Raw genomic sequence first — 19,891 nt, forward strand, 5'->3', positions numbered from 1 at the left:
AAACAGTCCATAAAAATGATCATTTGTTAGAAAAATAATTTGCCTGTGTAAATTGTTTATTATATTGTTTATTTAAAAAGGACACTGACAGTTTAAAAGAACTTACATAAATGTGCCTCGGGTTCTTTGACAGTTAGTGTAGCAGTATTAATCCGAGATAACCAGTGAAAAGAGGAGGAAATGGCTTTTGAAGTGTTCATTGAAGAGTGCCATACGAGTAAGGTCACATGATCATGATTAATGGGTTTTCCTCCATCTGATTGCGTGAGTGATGTCTGTGTTGCAGTCGTAACCAGCTGGGCGCTCTGCCGGCCTGTCTGTGTGGTTTACCTCTGAGAGTCCTCAACGCCAGCAACAACAAGCTGGTCAGCCTGCCGGAGACCATCGGACAGCTGCACGGCCTCATGGAGCTGGTAACACTCTTTATACTCTGTGTGTGCGCAAGTGTGTGACAGATAACATGACTATTTTTGTGTTTGTATATCTGTATGCAAGTGTCTAATGCCTACTATACACCAGGAGACTTTAAAAAGACTTTAAAAGACTAAAGTCTGACACCCTTTAACTAAACTATAGATTATAGACTATAAGATTTTACAAAGACTGGGGATCTTGCATGGTCACTGTTTGCAAGACTACAGCTAGATTCCTTCAGAGATTTTTTCCCGTCCTGCTCCTGGTGGAAAATATCACACCAAACTCCCTTTACAAAATATGACATATTAAAAATTCCTTACGTGTCTGCAAAAACACATCATTCTTGAAACCCAAGATAAAAGGCGCCACACGTGGACAGTATTCTTGTCAGTTCGGCATCAGTAGAATCCATAAAGATAAACTGTATTTGATACAACCTTTACATTTTGGATTTGCCATGACTTGCTGCCAACCTCCGTTGGTTAGCTTAACTATTTTACTGGAAGGAGACTGTGGGAATAAGAGGCAAACTGTTTCAAAATTAAAATTTCTCAGTAAAATAAGTACTGGTTGGTGGACCAGATTCGTACCGAATTAAACACAGACTCTTGTTCACTCCACATCTCCACCAACAAGAGAACTGAGACTTGTTCTGGTCCTTGCGCCTCCCTAGAGGGGAATTTTGCATTTTCCTAGGATAGCGAAGGCATTGACCTGCAAACAATCTCACTCCTCTTGCCTGAATTTAACCAACTCAACCAATCAAGGCAACAGGTACTAGCCAATCATAGGAAGAGGCGGGTAATGTCTGCACTATCCTAGGAAACACACAGTGCTACTCAAAGTCAAGGATGCTTCCTTGATCGGATGAGTCCTTCCAAGTCATATCCTACAAGGGCGAGGCAAGACTCCTTCATAGCATTGGAAAACAGTCGCAGTCACATTGGAACAGGCTAGCGAGTGCCCAGGTGTGCGTCATTGAGGAGACCCCGCCTTCACTTCTGGCTTATGGGTACTCTGTGCCCGCTGATGATACACACATGCATCCTTCAGAATTCCCTAAAGGAAGGACTCGGTCCTTGGTAGAATTCAGTGACGTAGCCTCCTTGACATTCAGCTGTTTAAGGGTCTTTTCTTGACTTTGAGAAGCTCCAATTGATTTCCTCCCCACAGAGTCCTCTCCATGTTTACTGTCTACTACTTGGTTGTTGATGTTCAGGTCATTGAACTTCAGTATGTGCATGAACCAAGACTACAGTGATGAAAGAAGATTAAGATCATTTACTTCAGTTAAAGCACCCACATTTTACTGCAACAATACTCTGTTACAACTTGTTTTCACTTTACTAAAGTAAAAATATGACAGTATTAACTTGAGTTGTTGTTTTTTTTTCTGCAGGACATCAGCTGCAATGAGATCACGGCTCTTCCTCGTCACATCGGCAGACTCAAAGCTTTGCGAGAACTAAACGTACGTCGGAACCTTCTCTGCGTCCTGCCAGAAGGTGAGACTGTGACAGAAGTGCAGAAATCTTTCTCCACGTTGAATCCAAAGATCCTGTTTGTCCTTTTTTTTTATATCTGACAAAATGTGTAGTGTCTCGTCTTTATGGATTTTTATTTCTGTCTTTATTCAAGAGCGTGTTTTTTACCATTTGAGAGCAAATGAATGATTTCACTTTCAGATTTCTTTCTGTCCCTCAAAAACCTGCCCTTTGGGGTGCTGAGTAGCTCACCCGGTAGAGCAGGCACCCCGTGTACAAAGGCTACGTGCATGCTGCAGTGTCCGCAGGTTAGATTCTGACCTGCAGCCCTTTGCTGCATGTCATCCCCTCTCAATCCCCCTTTCACACTACCACCGTCCTATCAAATCAAGGCCAAAAAGCCCAAAGAATAATCTTAAAAACCCTCCGCTTTACCAGCTAGTTTGAACCCTGCTGCTTTAACTCGTTGCTGAGTCATGAAGGTGACGTTGTTCTGACTCCAGCACTCTGACAGGAGGTTAATGTGCTGTACAGCTACTATTATACTGAATGTAGCTGAATATTACTGTGAAAAAAAGTACAAGCATTGGGATGTTTAGTCACAGTGCTTTTCTGCCAAAAGTCAAAAGGAAAGCAAGGGAAGTACATTTGATAAAGCTTTGGAGATCATAAGTGGATCAACCTGGTTAAAGAGTAACCACACATACAGGATACTCTTAGAAGTAAAGTGAACGCACCTGCATCAAAGCAAGGATCATTTCATCGGTCAACACTACACCTGGTATTATTTTGGTTGGGGTATTTTGGCAGGTTTGTTGCACAAAAAAGTCCAAGAGCAGAGATCTGACAGCACTCGATTCATGAGTGCACAGAGGGAGCCTGGGTGTGAGGAGTAGGTTTCAAGGAAAGGCACAGGAAATCTTTAAAAGCAACAGGACATCTGAGGGAAAGCATTCAGTTTGAGCAGAAGCAGAGCAAATGTTAGTGCAAGCAGCGGCTATCTGAGCGCGAGGGCGGGGTTTGAAGGGAAGAAAACAAAACCTGTAAGTGAAATGAATGAGTCCTGCTCTCAAATTAAAAAACCAGGCTCTTAAATAAAGATAGGAACAAGACTCTGTATCTTAGAGTGTAGTTTAGACAAAGCTGCCCTTCATGTTCTCTTGAGGTGGGATTTAGATCCAACAAAGTCCGACGTCTTCTGTGTGACGCTGATCCTGACCAGACGAGGTTTGTGCACTTTAAGGAGGCACTTTGAGCCACTGCTGTTACTTTTATTGATTGTTATTGAAGAGTGGAGTGTGGCCTAGCATCTGATTTACATTTAGACATCATCTATATATAAGACAGGGAGGCATATGTGAGACCACAGAGTCCTCTGTATGCACAGCCACACCCATCCCAGTCCCCAAAAATACACTTAACCCTCAGTGTGACCGAAGAGCAACCTCCAGAGATCAGTGACAGCCACAGCGCTCCCCGGAGACACCACCCAGTGTGACTGCTGATAGGCTGAGAGGCTGGAGACAGGCAGGCTGCTGATTGGAGGGCTGCCAGTTTAAATCAACACACCAACTGGAACAACTGGGAGAGTTTGGTTTTAGTGTGTGATATCAGTGTCTGTTGATCCAACATAATGGGAATCTCTTTCTCCTCTAAACCGTTTATTCGATCACAGCTACGACTAACATCTTCTTATCTGCCCACACTGTGTCTATAAAATGTCAGAAGTTAGAGAATCATGTCCAAAGCTTCCCAGAGTCCACCGTGATGTTTTTAAATGTCTTGTTTAGTCTGACCAACAATCCAAATCTTAAAGATAATCATTTTATAATAGGATCATAATGAGATAAACCAGCAGATATTTATATTCGAGATAAGAATTTGGCTCTAAAAATGACTCCAAACGATTGAATGATTACTGAAGTTCATTCCTGTTCTTTCAGTCATGTAGTTTTGATTCATTTTACACAGTACTGAAGATGTTTTTTTGGGGTTGGTCTTGACTGATGGAGGACAGTGCCCAAAAGGAACAGCAGAAAATAAGGGATCTCTGACTGGTCGGCCTCTGATCATCAATGGCAAATATTTGTTGTAAATAGTTGGATCGATAGACCAGACCTGCCAACCTGTACGCATTTTGCGTACCAGGCACGCATTTTGACATCAAAGTACGCTGGTACAATTTGATGCTTTAAAAGTACGCATATCACTCGATCGCGCATTTCAGTGTATTTGTCTATGCAAGATGTCACTCAAGTTGATACCCGGTGAATATAGGCGCGTATGCGGAACGAAAAGATTCCGGCCAATCAGATTGCTGCATATTCTGCTTCTGTCTGTTAGCAGTTAGCTCTTATTAGCTCCTCACCGTCAGCTCAGACCGGAGTTACCGTGTGTTCAGTCGGGTAGACGGTATCACCTTCTCACGCCCGTTTAAGAAATCTCACTCCACCGCGAGTCCTTTTTTATTTATTTTTTTACGCCCTCTAGTGTGTTCACTTGTGTGTGTGTGTGTGTGTGTGTGTGTGTGCGGGCATGTGTGTGTGCACGCCCAACAGGGCCAAACTCCGCCGTGCGCGATACAGAGAGCGGGGGAGGATTGTAAACGCACGACCATGTAGAGACAGAAATGACACGCGGTCTGTAAATAAGATAAATAACATAAGGCTATTTAGTTTGTTTAATAAAAGGACAAGGTATAGACCTGTTCTATAGGAAAGGTTACCTTAAGTGACTTCTTTGTGATCTGGCACTATATAGAAAATAAAATTAAATAAAATTAACTTGACCTTCAAGGGGGGGCGGGGCGGGGTGCCCCCCTAATAAAATGGTAGGGCAAACACTGAAGTAAATAGTGTCAAAGTCGCCTGTCGTCCATACATTGCTGGTGAGAATTGTACCAAGGTAAGCAAATTGCAGACAAATTTACATTCAACTGTGTTATAAAACCATGTGCCCTGCCTGAATAACTATAACACACTTATGAGAAAAAGACTTTTTGTTTTATGAGTCTGCTGAATTTCTATAAGAAAAAAACAAGGCAATAAGAAGAGAGTAGTTCTAATAGGTGTTGTACTACACAAGAACATGATGAGGAATGCTAATGTAATGCACTTGTCTATGATCTATTATCTATTTCTGTATGAAGCCCTTTTCACACAGAGCGCGCAAAGCGCAGACCTCCGCCGACGAACCCATTCATTGTGTATGTGCTACCGCAGCGCAAGAGCGCACCGCTCTGCCGCCGAGCTGAGCGGCGCGCGAGAGGGCGCATACCGCGGCGTCTGCGCCCCGCCAGCCTACGCTCAAATTGAACATTTTTTAATTTCACCGCAACGCGCTGTGACGACACCTCGGCGCGTCCAGTAGCAGAGAAGAGTCTGAAATAGACCCGGAAGCGGTCACCATGGAGCTGTAGCTCCTGAACGAGCCTGTACTCCCCCAACTCCTGTCTTGCGCGCCTTGCTCTCCGCTTGCTCTGCGCCCTACCCCGCGGTGGGCGCCGCGAAAATCGTGCTCTGTGTGAAAGAGGCTTGAAACTGCATGAAAATAGGATTTCGCCATGTGATGTTTCAAAATTTTCTCGGGGGAGAACCCCCCGAATCCCACTTGAAATCTTTCTTTTTGTCACAACAGGACATATTACTGTATTTTTTAAGCAGATGATCAATACTACCATCAGATTGATGAAATTGATCTTGATCTGCGCCATAAAACAAATATTGGGCGTCTATGGACGTATGTGGGGCTTAGGCCTATAGATATGAATATGTAAACGTACGCTCGTTTCTTCTGTTTGCCACATGTGCATATTGACTTTTATGGTACACCAAAAAAAAAAAAAAAGTGCCGCCGTGTCCACATATGTTCATGACCACGCACGAGTGTCTGGTAAGGTGGTACTCATAACCTTTCTTCAAGGTTGGCAGGTCTGATAGACTCTCTAAAGGGCGATCAGAAGAGATGAAATATTATAGCGTAGTTGGCAGATATATATATTTTTTTATCTTTAATCTAATCCAGTGAGGCTTATTTATGTATCAGAATTTAAAATCAATTTGTATAAAAATTTCATGTAGACAATTTTTTCTACACAACTACAAATAATTTCTCCACATTTCCCAACGTGCCATTTCTCCAGCAGTGTTTGACAGGTTTAGAGGCTGATTTATGATCACACACTTATTGATCATCATTTCAATTCAATTCGATTTCAGTTTTATTTATTAAGCCCAATATCACAAATCACAATTTGCCATATATAGAGTAAATAGGATTGGTCCGAGCACAGAACCTTGTGGAACTCCTAAACAAACTTTAGTACGTAAGGATGATTCATCATGAAAGTGAACAAACTGAAAACGATCAATCAATCAATCAATCAATTTTATTTATAAAGCCCAATATCACAAATCNGGATATATTGATCATATCTAATATATGAGTGTTAACTAAAGGAAAGACCTCCTTAAGTAGCCTAGTTGGGATGGGGGATCAGATAAATAAGATTTAAACCAGTTTAGTACAGAACCTATTAGGCCAATTAAATGTTCCAGTCTCTGTAGCAGAATTTGATGGTCAAATGGTCATTTGAAAAGATGTTAAGACCAGCAGCCAGTTGCTTCTTGCTCTGCTGCCGTTCAGCGGCTAACAAGCGGAGCTAACTGCTAACAGCCATCGCTGCAACTAACTAAACTTAGCAGCTCCACCATCCACAGTCGGACAAACATGGCTGATTATTTACTAGCTCACAACTTGCACCAATGGCTGACGCTGCTCCAGTGTGAGTGTTTTTGCTGGCTAGCGAAACATCCTGGTGCTCATGTGGCATTTGAAGATAGTTGTAAGCACGGCTGTTCTCGGATTTCAATGTCCAATAGTCCATTGCAAACATTTTCGTAACGTCTCGTCAACCACAACGAAACATTGATTTTGTCTTAGTTTCTATTATCGAGATCTATTTTTTGCTCGTCATTGTCTTGTTTTCATTGTGGAAAAAAGGTTGCTGACAAGAAATTGTTGTCATCGTTTTCATCAACTAAATGAACACTGTCAAATAGACCCAAGATTGGTTATCGGTATCAGCTGATACAGCGTTGAGGTCCTGATTGGAGTTTTATGTATTAGATTATTTTGGAGAGTTAAACATGGAAATCGGGATCTTTAAAAACTCCAAACTTCCCCCCTGGAGAAAGCTGGGAGGGGGTTGATTGGCACAAAACAACTGCCTGGTCTGAACCAGAGTGGTGCTTGTTATTGGACCTCCTCTGTTGTCAGTTCACCTGCTGTCTGAACACCTGTAATAAATTCTGCTGCTGCATCCTGAACCTGCTGATGCACACTGAGAAGATCAACTTTGAAATGTTGACTCTGATGTTTGACCCCAGTTTTCTTCTTTCCTGGTGAAATGTAGCAGGTTAAACAGATATGAACCCCAAACACTGCTCAGACATGAAGACATATTTATGATGCCTGTAAAGAGGCTGAAGCATTAGAACAGTTTTGTCCTGCAGACTGTTTTCTGGATGATTCATCCAGCTTTATCGCTGCTCCTCGACTCGTCCACTCTGTTTGGATTTATTGCTGTATCTTCCCAACTCGACATATGCTTGTCCCTCACTATAACAGCCATCTCCCGCTTTGATTGATGAGCTCTGATCTGGCTCGGCGGCCTGATGCCACAGCGACAGGGAGGCTTGGACGGAGCAGACTGGACGGCAGCCTGACAAAGGGAGGGATGTTGTTCTTGATTTAATATCTGTTGAACTTGTGCAGACTTCATCGCTGCAGCGGAGAGCCCCTGAGATAAGACCACCGTGACTGCTTTAGTGGTTTTTAAAGGTCGGCCAAACTCGGGGGGGGTTCACACTCAATCTGAGGATCAGATCTGCAGACCTGATGGAAAAATGTTCCTCAGAGCCAGAAACATTGCCATGGCTGCAAGATGCTCCGCTTAAAACAATGGCTGCACAAATAATACAAGAACAGGCTGAAATATGATGTGTTAGCGTTTAGCTGAGCAGCCTCAGAGCTTCACCTTTATCCAGTACTACAACAGTCCAGTGTCTCTGAGTCTTTGTGACTAAATGTTTGTCCTCAGTGACCTCATAGAAACATTAAACATGTTTTTGTATATAATTCAGTCCAGCATGTATTTTTATCCCATAACCAGAGGAATGTTCTCTGGTGTCGGCCCCCTCTCCATCATGGCGGTGCAGCTGACATTATTACCGCCTACGAGAGGTTTTAATTATGAGCGACTGTCAGGACGAGTCTGTAATAATCGCGCTGTCAGAACTGATGGGATGCATCACTGACAGTCTGCAGGATGTGACTCCCTGAACGGTTTCTTCCCACAAACCCACACATCAGTCTGCACTGTTTTTCTTTCGCCTTCGTCTGAGGACTCATGTAAACACTTACACACACACAGCAAAGTATTTTTAGAGTGCCTGAAAAAAACAGGAATGAAAAAAGCTTGTGTTTTACAGTGTGGGCGCGAGACAGTTACACATTAAAGGAGCAGTACACACAAAATCTGTTTCAGTCCTCCACTCTGCCAGAAAGATTAAAACATTAAGATGTGTCAGTCCTCCTCTTTATATACCAGAGTAACTGGTACAAACAGCACAGTGCTCATGTAGATAACATCTGTTGTAAAGTGGACTTTCTACAAGCTAAAGCATCAAAGATATATTCAGACATGTAGAGGAGTCTTCCTCAGTGAGTCTCTGAGGCAGCAGATTAGTAACTTTTGAACAGCAGTGTATATAAAGATTCTCTCCCTCTCTGTGTGTGTGTGTCTCATGTGGCCTTAGCGGGTCACTGCGGTTCACTCCGCACAGGATTATTTTTAACCTCTGGGCAGAGGAGAAGATCAGAGAGCTCTGAGGGTTCACGAGGGTCAGGTCTGTCCGTCTCTGATGCATTCTGGGTTGTAATAGTTACAGAGCAGCTCTCTGCTGAGTCAGTTAGTAGCTCTGTAGTAAAGCATCACACGCTGAATCATTCATTGTCTCAACACTGAATTTAAAATTGAATTTTAGTGTCTGATCCATTGACCCTGATCACACTCCGTCTATTCTCAGTCACGATACAAAGACATTTTTCCAAATTAAATATCTGTAAGTGTTTGTGGATATAAGTCCGTAAAGAGAACTCCTGATAACTTCACATCTTGCCTCATAATTATTATGTTTATTCTTTCTTCAGTATCAGTTTAATCCAGTGACTGATGTCTGTTTTCGTGGTGAAAGTGCAAACACATTACAGGCTTATAGCTAATGTGGCGTGACTTTTCATGTTGCAAATTAGTCTGAACACAGAACAGTCCGTTGCCCACAGCTAGCTCACGGATTATTACAAATACATGTCTTTTACATTAATATGAGCTGTTTTATTGTTCTGTAAATACATTTTTGACATTATAAAGGTTGTCAGTTGATATGGTTCTTATAATCCAGGAACACTGATAAAGATTTTTATCTGTTTATGTTTGGAATTTTTATTTTTCCTGAAACTATCCCAGGACCTGTAGAGTTCACACTGGACACGAAAATGCTGCCAACTGTGACAATGCTTGCATGGACTCTTGACAGGGTTCTTTCAGTGCCCATGTTAAGCAATTGGGCTGTTCACACAGGAAGCAGGCGCCAAGCTCCGTGACCGCCCGTCAGTCTGCAGCGATAGTTACACTGTCTGGTCTATTTTTTCCGCGAGCGATTCTGACATGAAAACACACCAATAATCTACTCTGAACAATATAAGGGATGTGATATAAATGATCTGATGTGAAATGATAATATACGCATCCTGTGATTCCACATATTTGTCAGCTGTGTCTAAACAGAGTGTGAGAGAAGTGGACACACACAGAGACACACAGACACACAAGCAAACCATGGACAGTAAATAAATATGGACGACGCGTCTCCGTTTTACCTCACTGCACAAAAAAGAAGCCAAACTATCCAGGATATGGTTGCAGCCATCCTGCGCTGGTGATGTCATAAAGAGCCAGAGTCTGCACAGTAGCCATCTCTGCTGGTACCGAGTTCCCACCCATACACCTGACTGACCACTAAAATGACAGAAACCATCTTTACAGAAGAGTTATTTGACATGTACTTTAAGTTTAAGTTTGGCTTGTGTTTGTGACCAGCCAACAGGGAGCGATTAAGTTGTTGTGGCTTCACTTTTGGGGAGCTGTCATCTCGTCCATCTTTACGTACAGTCTAAGAAGCAAATAGAGACCGAACGCTCTTCATGTGATTAGAAACGAGCAGACGAGCAGAATTGCTTGCTGACCAGTGTGGAGAAATACGTCTCTGTGTGAACGACCAGGCGACTGCTGGCGGGGCTCTTTGTGTCCAGTGTCCCGGGTCCTGCTTCTTGATAAACAGACAGATATGAGATATTAAAGGTCTTTTGAAACACTGTCATTACTTATTTTTGCACCTTGTGGTTCTTGTTACTGGTGCAGCAGCCTGAGGTCACTGTTGGAGACGTCTCTCCTGTGTCATGTGCTGAACTTCACTAACTCTACATGCATGTTTCTCACAGCTCGAGGTTAAAACACGTAAAACAAAAAGGTACATTTTCAGCATTCGTGTTCAATGTGACTTTTTTAGTGAAATCAAACTTCAACCTTCTTCTCACCTTTTTAACTTAAGTTCTATAGCCCCCAGTACTGTAGTGCATGTGCACGTCTGCAGGCTCCTACAGTGACTAACTCTCAGGCTGCGTTCACCTTGAACATCAAACACTCTCTTTGTTAGATTGCAGCTCAGAGACTTATTTAAGCGCAGCAACAACATTCAAAGAAGGCGTTTATTTTCAGGTATTTCAGTTCTAATGATGAATAAAGTTCACACGAAGAAAAACACTGAAACTCGTCTGCTAACAATTACAAACCTCCTCTGAACACAACAACAGCTGCATTGTTCTGTGTGATGGGAAACATGTCGGCGGTTTCAGCCCTGAGTGTGTGTGTGTGTATGTGTGTGTATTTGTAAAATTCAGCAACAGAACTTTTATTAGTCATGTAGCTCATATGTGTTTCACAACTCCCTGAAAGTTTTAGAATATATTTTAGACGGTGTTACTCAGCTTGTTTTCACTCGTCAGGAATTAATTTCCTCTGCGGCAGAAAAACATGTTACACAAACCATCAGAGAGTCACGCAGTTAAACTGGGCTTCATAAAAACTTTCACACAGGGGTGTCGAACATACGGACTGTGGGCCAGAACCATCCCGTCAAAGGGTCCAATCCGACCCACTGGAACACTTTGCACACCTAGTACTCACCCTGATGAGAATACAGGTCTCTGAAAAACGCTGAATACTTATTGTGGCTTTTTATCTATTTGCTTTTGAATGATTGAGGTCTTCGTAACTGTGGTGTTAAAAGTATGTTTCTTTCATATTCTGATTATTCTGAAAAATTAAAAGTTCATTGCTCTTTGAAAGGGTGTGCTTACATTATTGCACTATTCAGTAAAACAAACGGAACAATTTGGAGGTGCTGTGTTGTTATTTATAGGTTATTATGAACTGATCACCGGCCCACTTGAGATTAAATTGAGCTGCGTGTGGCCAGTGACCTCAAATAAGTTCAACACCCCCACTTCAATAAATCTGCTGTTGTGGATACCTGAAAGAACATTTCAAGTCTTTGAATATAATATCACCGCCATGTTTTTAAAACTGTGTCTAAAAGGTTAAATTAAATCCAAAAACTCACATGAAGGAGACAAACAGAGGTGTTTACCTGACTGATTAATGAGTGTGTGTGTGTGTGTGTGTGTGTGTGTGCGCTGTTCCTGCAGACCTGGCCGGCCTTCCTCTGGTGAAGTTTGACTTCTCCTGTAACAAGGTGTCGACCATCCCGGTGTGTTACAGGAAGATGAAACAGCTCCAGTCCCTCCAGTTAGAGAACAACCCACTGCAGAGTCCACCTGCACAGGTACACACACACACATGCACACACACATGCACATGACACATGTTGAAAAGTATCAAGGGCTCTGATGTTCAGCTTCTCAGTACGATGATGCAGATTACTGAGTTATTAACATTATTTACATTCTTCAGTTCCTCTGATTTGTCAACATGAATTAAAGCTAATCTTTTCACCCTAATATGTTGATATGTAATCTAATATAGAGCCTGTTTTTATAATAATATAATTTGGAATAATCTGCTTGTTACACAATAATAAACTCATGTTATGGAAAACTGGACTGTGCAGTGCAGACAGCATGTTAAAAGACAAAATAATTCCCGCGTCTCAGCACTTCCTCGTTACTGAAACGACTCGATATAATCTGATCTGGATCTACAAATTTCTGTTCTGGTTTGAAGTTTTACAGTACACGGTTTTGCCTGTTGCTTAAAATATGCTCATAAAAATCCCAAAACATGTCTGGCGTTACAGAAAATAAGTTCCTTGTGTTCTTGTATTGCTAATTTAAAATCAAGTGTTGCACTCGGGGACCAATGAAACATCACCAGTATCACATTTGGCTAGTTGCGGCGGGAATGTCTAATAAGCGAATGAAGACACCAAGTGCTCGCAGTTTGCTTTGCCACAAACGCCTTGAAAGTGCATGTTTAATAACATATAGAATACATTGTAAAGAGAGGCAGAGCATAGCTGCGCTGGATGTTGGCTCCGCACCCAAACGTTTGATGGTGGTGTGATGGGGGAAGCAGGAGTTATGCCCTTTCTCTATCATTTTCATATTGAGACTACATGATCGATATCTCTCTTGTGTCTGTACGTCCAGTGGCTGGGTCTCAGCGGTTAGCATTGCGGCTTAGCTTAGCAAATACAGTTGAAGTCTATAGGGGGTCAGTAGCCTACTCGGTAAAGAACAAATAAACGTTACAGAAACATTGAAGCTGGCATTTCTGCACGTGCATTTAAAATAAAGATGTTTAAACATTAATTTGAAAAACGAGTGTCCTTTTTAGTCGTTTTAGAAGAAGTTTGATACACGGAACTATAGTGTGTTTACGCACTGTGATCCGCAGAGGGATACACCGGTGAGCAACAGCTGCAGCTGGCTCTGGGCCAGGTATGCTAGGTCACTCGGTAAAAGCAAACAAAGAGACCAGTTCATCTTAGGAACATGAAAAAATGCTTCAATCACGCCAGGATTAGTGATTGCTGCAAAGTTTTCACTCCTTGTGATGCACTCTCTGCGGGGGTATTCCTCCTGATGATATATCTCCCCAACGATGGTAGCACCGAATCCCATTCTGTGCAGCAAAATGATTCCACCTCCGTAGGAATATGTTAGCTAGCCCCGCAGCTACACCACCAATCCTCCCCTGACCTCAGTCTCCCCTCGGCCCCTTGCTGTTCCGCTGCCTCGGAGGATTCAGCCTCTCTTCTCGCCCGCTCAGCATCCAACACCTGGAGTTCCTCATCCTTATACTCCGGCTCAAACAGGTATGGCTCTGGATCTGTGTCCGCCACAAGAAACTCTTCAAAATCGCGTTCAAAGTCGTCCATTGCAGCGACTATAGTCTGGAGATATCGTTAGGCTAAATAAACAACTGAGTTCTGTTTACAGGCTACGTCTGTGCCTGTGCCTGCTCACTGGTGTATCCCTCCGCGGATCACAGCGCACGGCGTAAACACACTATAGTTCCGTGTATCAAACTTCTTCTAAAACAACTAAAAAGGACTCTCGTTTTTCGAATTAATGTTTAAACATGTTGATTTTAAATGCACGTGCAGAAATGCCAGCTTCAGGGTTTCTGTAATGTTTATTTGTTCACTTTTACTGTAGGCTACTGACCCCCTATAGACTCCAATTGTATTCGCTAAGCTAAGCCGCAATGCTAACCGCTGAGACCCAGCCACAGGACGTACAGACACAAAAAAGATATCGATCATGTTGTCTCACTATGAAAATGATAGAGAAAGGGCATAACTCCCAAATCGTCGGAGTATTCTTTTAAAGGGAAAAGGCATAAAGGTGACCAAGGCGCAGCTCAACAGTGCCAATGTCGGCACATATTTCACGGCTGCATTACCCTTTTTCCATTGTCACTCTTGGCCATGCTGAGTCAAGCCATGCTGCACCGATTTGTGTTTCCATTATCAGTTTAGACATGTCATGCCACACCAAGCCACACTGGAGATGGACCCTCTGTGGATTAGGTCCCAAAGCTGTGCCACCTGCCCTCAAGTGGGTAGCAGTGACATCTCACTGACCACAGCCAACCCCCGACGACCCACTCGCTTTCAACACAGAAGCATTCACAAAGAGCCTCATTATTTCACCCTATTATTACTAAACGGGCGTTTTGTTACCTAATTTAAACTACTTAGATAAAGTCATGGAAATGAGGTAAAAGAAAAGTTTTGAAAATTTGTTGTTAAAAATATGTGTGAACCCTGTATGAGCCCACAGTAAAACATTATCACAACACACGGCAGACAGTCTGCTACACCTGATAAATATCAATAACACACTGCATCATAGTTTTACAGAGAGCTGAGATGAAAGTGTGTGTACTGACCTGCCTCCTCTCAGAGGCTGAGGGACACAAGACTCTGTGGGAATGTTAAACAGCGTCTGCACTACAGTGACTCAGCACTCAGGTTGATGTCTGAGTGAACACGGGTTGAAATAAGTTCCATCTCTCTGTTCCTTTCAGATCTGTATAAAAGGTAAAGTTCACATATTCAAGTATCTGAGCATCGAGGCGTGTCGCAGCGAGAAGATGCCCGACTCACTCTACCTGCCTGTCATAGAGAGACTCAGCCTATCACGGCCCACCACCGGCAGGTCAGTCACCGTGGCAACTTCAGTGTCAGACACCATCTTCCTTTCTCTCCTCCTTCATCTGTGTTTATACTGGTGTCAGTTGTTCAACCAGTGCGACTTAATGGGACTGCTGCAGAGTTCAGTTGTGGCACAAAGACGACTGATTGCCTCATCAGTCTCTGAGCCTTCTGGCGAATGAAACAAGAGCTCCACTTTTGATTTCCCAAACAGTGGAAAGAACAGCTGCAGAGTAAACACACTAAAATGATTTCACACTTCACAAGATGAGCACATCTTTCAAAACAAACACGTCTTTATTTCACTTCAGGTGTCTGAGCGGTCTGATTGATACATCCTCTGAACCAAAATTACACCTCCTCCTATAAATAGAGGTTTAACCTTGTCAGGAATGACATGATAAAGTCCAGGACTTGTTTCCATCGTGGTCCCTGATGATCTACAAGACCATCCACTCCACAACAAGATAGGGACAGACACACGGTCAAAGGGGAAAACGCTCGACCACGACACAGCAGCCCACCCACAGATATACAAGCCAAATAAAAAACAACAACAATACACATGTGCACATTTCTTTTTTTAAAGAACCCGATTTCAATGTGCAGAACGACCATGACCTTATTTGGAGATGCTATCCTCTGTTTGACAATTTTCTTAAAGCCTTGTGGGTTCTGCACCTCCTTTATCACAGCAGGCAGTTTGTTCCCCTCTGTACCTCCAGCAGAGAAAAAAGAAACCTCACCCATCATGGTTTGAATCTTATTTTGAAGTTATTTCAGGCGTTTCACACGTAGAGATCCACTTCATTTTCTGCAGAGACAGTGTGAAGTGACTGACTGGCAATCAATTTCCTGGCTGTAAAATTGTCTCGGACAACCTCTGCAAAACTGCAAAGTGTTGTTTTCAAACTTCAGGTTTTGTACAGGGAAAACAACACTGCACAAAAATCCACTAACACCCACTAACATCTGACTTTTTAATGCGATGGGAAAGATTTTCATTCACATTAACACCTGCGTGAAATGACTCTGCCGTCACGGGTATTTATCGCCTCTATCTCCAATCGGCATTGATGGGAACACAAACACCAAATGAGTCTGCACCAAGTTTGAAAGAGATTGAAAAAGATAGAGATAAGTAACCACCATAACATGTTCACTGGCCTCTGTGCCCCTCTCTGCACTCTCTGTACTGACCTGACTGTGACGTTGAACGTGACACACCAAAGAAAGACACACACAGGAAGTCACACTCGTCTGCTGCAGAGCTGTGTACACAGCGCTGATTTGCTGGCAGTGGGAAAGGAGTCTGTCGCCGATGCTAATTTTGGTTGAAAGGGGGCATCAGTGAGCTTTAGAGGAGCTGGTAGCTGGATTTTGTTTCCTCTGTTTCCAGTCTTTATGCTAAACTACGATAACTGTCCTTATATGTAAGGGCTCTGACACATCAGGCCAACTGTCGGCCATTGGTCAATGTCGGGCCGACAGTGAGCGTCTTTTGCCGTAGTTTTTGCAGTGTGTCCCGCACCATTGATACTAGTCGGCCTTTGTTGACTGTTTGGTTTTTTTTTTTGGTTTTTTTGCCAGTTCAGCATGTTGAATCAGGAAGTGAGACCGAAACAAACTTGTTATATTGGATAATATTATGTTTTTAGCCAATGAACTCTTAAGGAGAAACAGTTCATAACTGTTTGTGTTGTCGTCCACTTGCGCACTGTAAATATGCTCTGTTCTTTCAACATCAGGGTTTTTTTGCTAATGTCCTAACTGGCTAACTAGCACTTTGAATCCGTCCTGACAGTCTTCCAGTTTCCCTTTTTGAATGACAAATACAGACCACTGCCACCTGCTGCTATGGAGTTATTTCCTCTCACGCAGGCGCAGAACTTGAATGCTAGCTTTCTGTTGGCTGGAGTGTTTGCAGTGTGTTAAAGTGCAACTTGCTGGCCAAGACATGGTGATGTGAGGTGACTCTACAGGCGGCCTTCATCATCTGGGTCTTAACGGACAAACTCCTCATCTAACGTCTCAGCAAGACAGCAAAGAAACTTCTCAAAATGTCAAGCACTTCAGTGAGGAACATCCAATCCTGGATCTCTGTATTCTGCTAACGATGAGTTGAAGCTAAATATTAAACATTCAGCAGTTTAAACCAGTTCATTCAGTTCAGATTTCTGGGTTGTTTTTTGATGAATCCAGAAGCTTTGGGGACTTTTTTTCCCCGATTTCAACAACAAAGAGTTCAGAGTTTGCTGCAGCTCTGATTTGTTCCTCCAGCTGTCTTCCTCCATAGATAGCAGATATATTGTTGGTAGTTAGAGCCAAAAGTGACCAAAATACTGCAAAAACCTTAATCAGCATCCCAGAAAATGTGATGTTATAAAAGCTGCCTTTTATTCAGTTAGAGAGAGTTTTGGGAAATAGTCTCAACTTGACAAGTTATCCTGTAAAGTTTTTTTAGTTTGAAGCATGTAGAGCCGCCGCACACACTGACACTGTCTGAAATCTAAAGCAGCATGTGTCACAGTGATGACACGATTAGTTTCAGGACTTTGGTGTCTTTGTACCAAACTTTCAGGACTTATATTCCTTCTAAATGCTGTCAGCTCCTCTCAGCTGAGGACATGTTACATCACATCAAAGCCCTTTATTTAGTTTGGTTTTAATGACGCTGCTCTGCGTCTCTGCTGTCTCTGATCTAAGCTTCCTCAGTTTCTCAGACTGGAGCCAAATCCTCCATTAGTCAGCTGAAAGTGATCCGGCCTGTGACTCCCTGCTGGGTCACACTGACAGACTGTCTGCCATCACACAGCTCCACCGCACAGCTCGACCATAATCCATCACTGCTGGATGAAATGTGGTTTATGATGGCTGGGTGGACGAAGGAAGGGAGATACAAACAGTAGAGGAAATGAGGAGGAAATAAGAGAATGAAACAAAGGAGGGGTCACATGAGAAGTGTTATGAATGGAGGAATGAAGGAGTGAATCCAGCTGAACTGTAACAGGAAGAGATGGAGGAGAGAAGCTTTAAAGACAAATGCAGAATCGAAATGCTGTAGAAATGTGAGGAGTGGAGGGATGCAGAAATTACAGAATAGACGAAAGAAAGAATAAATAATAACAGCAATAAACTTTAATTATACAGCAAATTTTAAAACAAAGTTAGAAAGTGCTTTACAGGTTGGATCAGAAGCAGAAACATTTCAGGACTATAATGAAATCAAATCGGACGATTACAACAACAAGTGCACAGGTGCAGACCTGCCAAGGCCAGTCGTCTGGTCTTCTATGCACATCAGCAAGCGCAGACGTGATATATGTCTGGATATATTTGCAAAACTATTAGAATTCGGGCAAGATGTGGTTGTGCCTCGCTGAAGAAGCCTCACTATCTCAGCTGTGCTGTTATTATTGACTGTTAATGTGGAAATATTTCACATTTCTTTACAAATATCAAATGCTCAGACTGAAATAACATCATGAACACGACAGCTTGTTCTCAGAAACAGTCGTTACCAAAATCTGTTCACAAGACATTGTGACATTTTTTACTCCAGTCAGATTTAAATGAATGTTTCTGATGGAGCTAATTGCAGACAGCTCACATGTGGGTGTGAGTAAAAGTGAGTATAATTAGTTGCATGATGTGTGTAAATATGTGTTTCTGCAGTCACATCAGTTTGAGAAAAAGTGATTGTGGCAGGTTTCCCATGATACCACTGTCAGCAAGTGCTCGTTCAAAAGTTTCAGCAACGATCTCGCGATGTTAACGAAAGTGCAGTAATCACTTTGACAAAATAATAACAAGGTAATAAACTAAGAAATGAACAACTGAAGGGAACAAACAAAGGAGGAAAGGAAGAAAGGGATGTGCAGAGCGCCACTGGAAGGTCAAAGTGTTTCATTTGTCCAGTACTTTCATTCATGTTGAGTTTGGTTTGGTACTAACAGTGTGGGATACGCGTCACCAAGCAAGGTGACGGATTCTCACCGATGTCCAAACAGCGACCGTCAGCCAGCCGTCAGCTTGATGTGTCAGGGCCTTAATGTTGTTCTGTGGAGTCAGTTAAATGACTTTTAGGACGCATTCACACTGGAGCTATTTGGTCCGCTTTAAACGAACCCTGGTTCGCTTCCACGGATAGTACGGTTCGTTTGGAGTGGTGTGAAGACTCATTCGAACTCTGGTGTGGACCAAACGGGTGAACCCTGGTCCACTTGAAAACTGGGGATCTTGGTTCACTTGCAAGTGAATCCTGGTGTGGTTTGCTTACAGTGGGAAATGCAAACGGACTATCCAGTGCATTTTGGTGTTTGGTGTTTTTGTGGTGACCAAGCCGGCTGAAGGGGATGGACTTCTGTTTTCGGTCCTGGCCAATCGATGAGCGGGGTTTTCTTCTTCCTAATGCTTATATTCTTCCTGGTCAGTGGTCGTTTCGGGCAGTACCGCCCCCAATCGAGCAGCTGTTGTAACTGCATGACGTTGTCCAGGAGGTTTGGTCCACTTTAAAAAGTGCAGTGTGAAAGTGAACCGAACCAAATGAAGGTGTGAAATTTTTCGTGAATGCTCCCCTCTGATGTTTGAGTCTAACGTTGGTTGTGGTTGCAGTCGTGTCAGTCATACAAGGAGCAGAAATCTTTGTGAATCAATGATAGAAAAAAAAATCATCTCTGTTTGAAGTTACAGTTAGACGTGAGATCTCCTATAGGTTTGATCTTGCAGTTAAGGCGAAGATTAGGTTAATAAACAACTTTACAGATGATGGTTTTGCTAGCTTCACCAAAAAATGACGAGACATCCCAATGCGAGTTGAATCAGCTGACGAGAGCGCGGATCAGGCATGAACCAAACCACTCCACTCCTGTGTATTGTGAGTCCCCAATGAAGACAAACTGGAAAATGTTTTTTGACTGGGGGGAAAAAACAAGGAAACGAGGACACAAAGGATTATAAGAATGAAGGGATGAAGGAAGAAAGAAAGCATTTTCATAAATGACAGAAGAAAGGCAGAAATGAAGAATGAGATGAAGCAGACGGAGGACAGAAAGAATAGAAAAGCCTGTAACTGAGTCTGAGCTCTCACAGGATGTTGTAATGTCCGCCCACACAAAATCCTCCCAACACGTGGGCAGGAAAAATGGTTCCTATTCTCATGGCGACACACACATACACACAATACACACC

General features: G+C 42.8%; 1 protein-coding gene across 2 annotated transcripts in view; it reads left to right on the forward strand.

Annotated features, from left to right (window-relative positions):
• The window catches only part of lrch1 (leucine-rich repeats and calponin homology (CH) domain containing 1), a 117,881-nt gene that overhangs the window by 52,032 nt on the left and 45,958 nt on the right, over positions 1–19,891 (forward strand). For both annotated transcript variants that reach the window (XM_050049651.1, XM_050049652.1), the window contains exons 3-6: positions 287–413; positions 1,817–1,922; positions 11,730–11,866; positions 14,575–14,705. In XM_050049651.1, coding sequence (XP_049905608.1) covers positions 287–413; positions 1,817–1,922; positions 11,730–11,866; positions 14,575–14,705 — 501 coding nt within the window. The remainder of the gene's footprint in view (positions 1–286; positions 414–1,816; positions 1,923–11,729; positions 11,867–14,574; positions 14,706–19,891) is intronic.

The sequence above is a fragment of the Epinephelus moara genome, chromosome 7, assembly GCF_006386435.1.
Source record: "Epinephelus moara isolate mb chromosome 7, YSFRI_EMoa_1.0, whole genome shotgun sequence".
Classification (NCBI taxonomy): Eukaryota; Metazoa; Chordata; class Actinopteri; order Perciformes; family Serranidae; genus Epinephelus; species Epinephelus moara.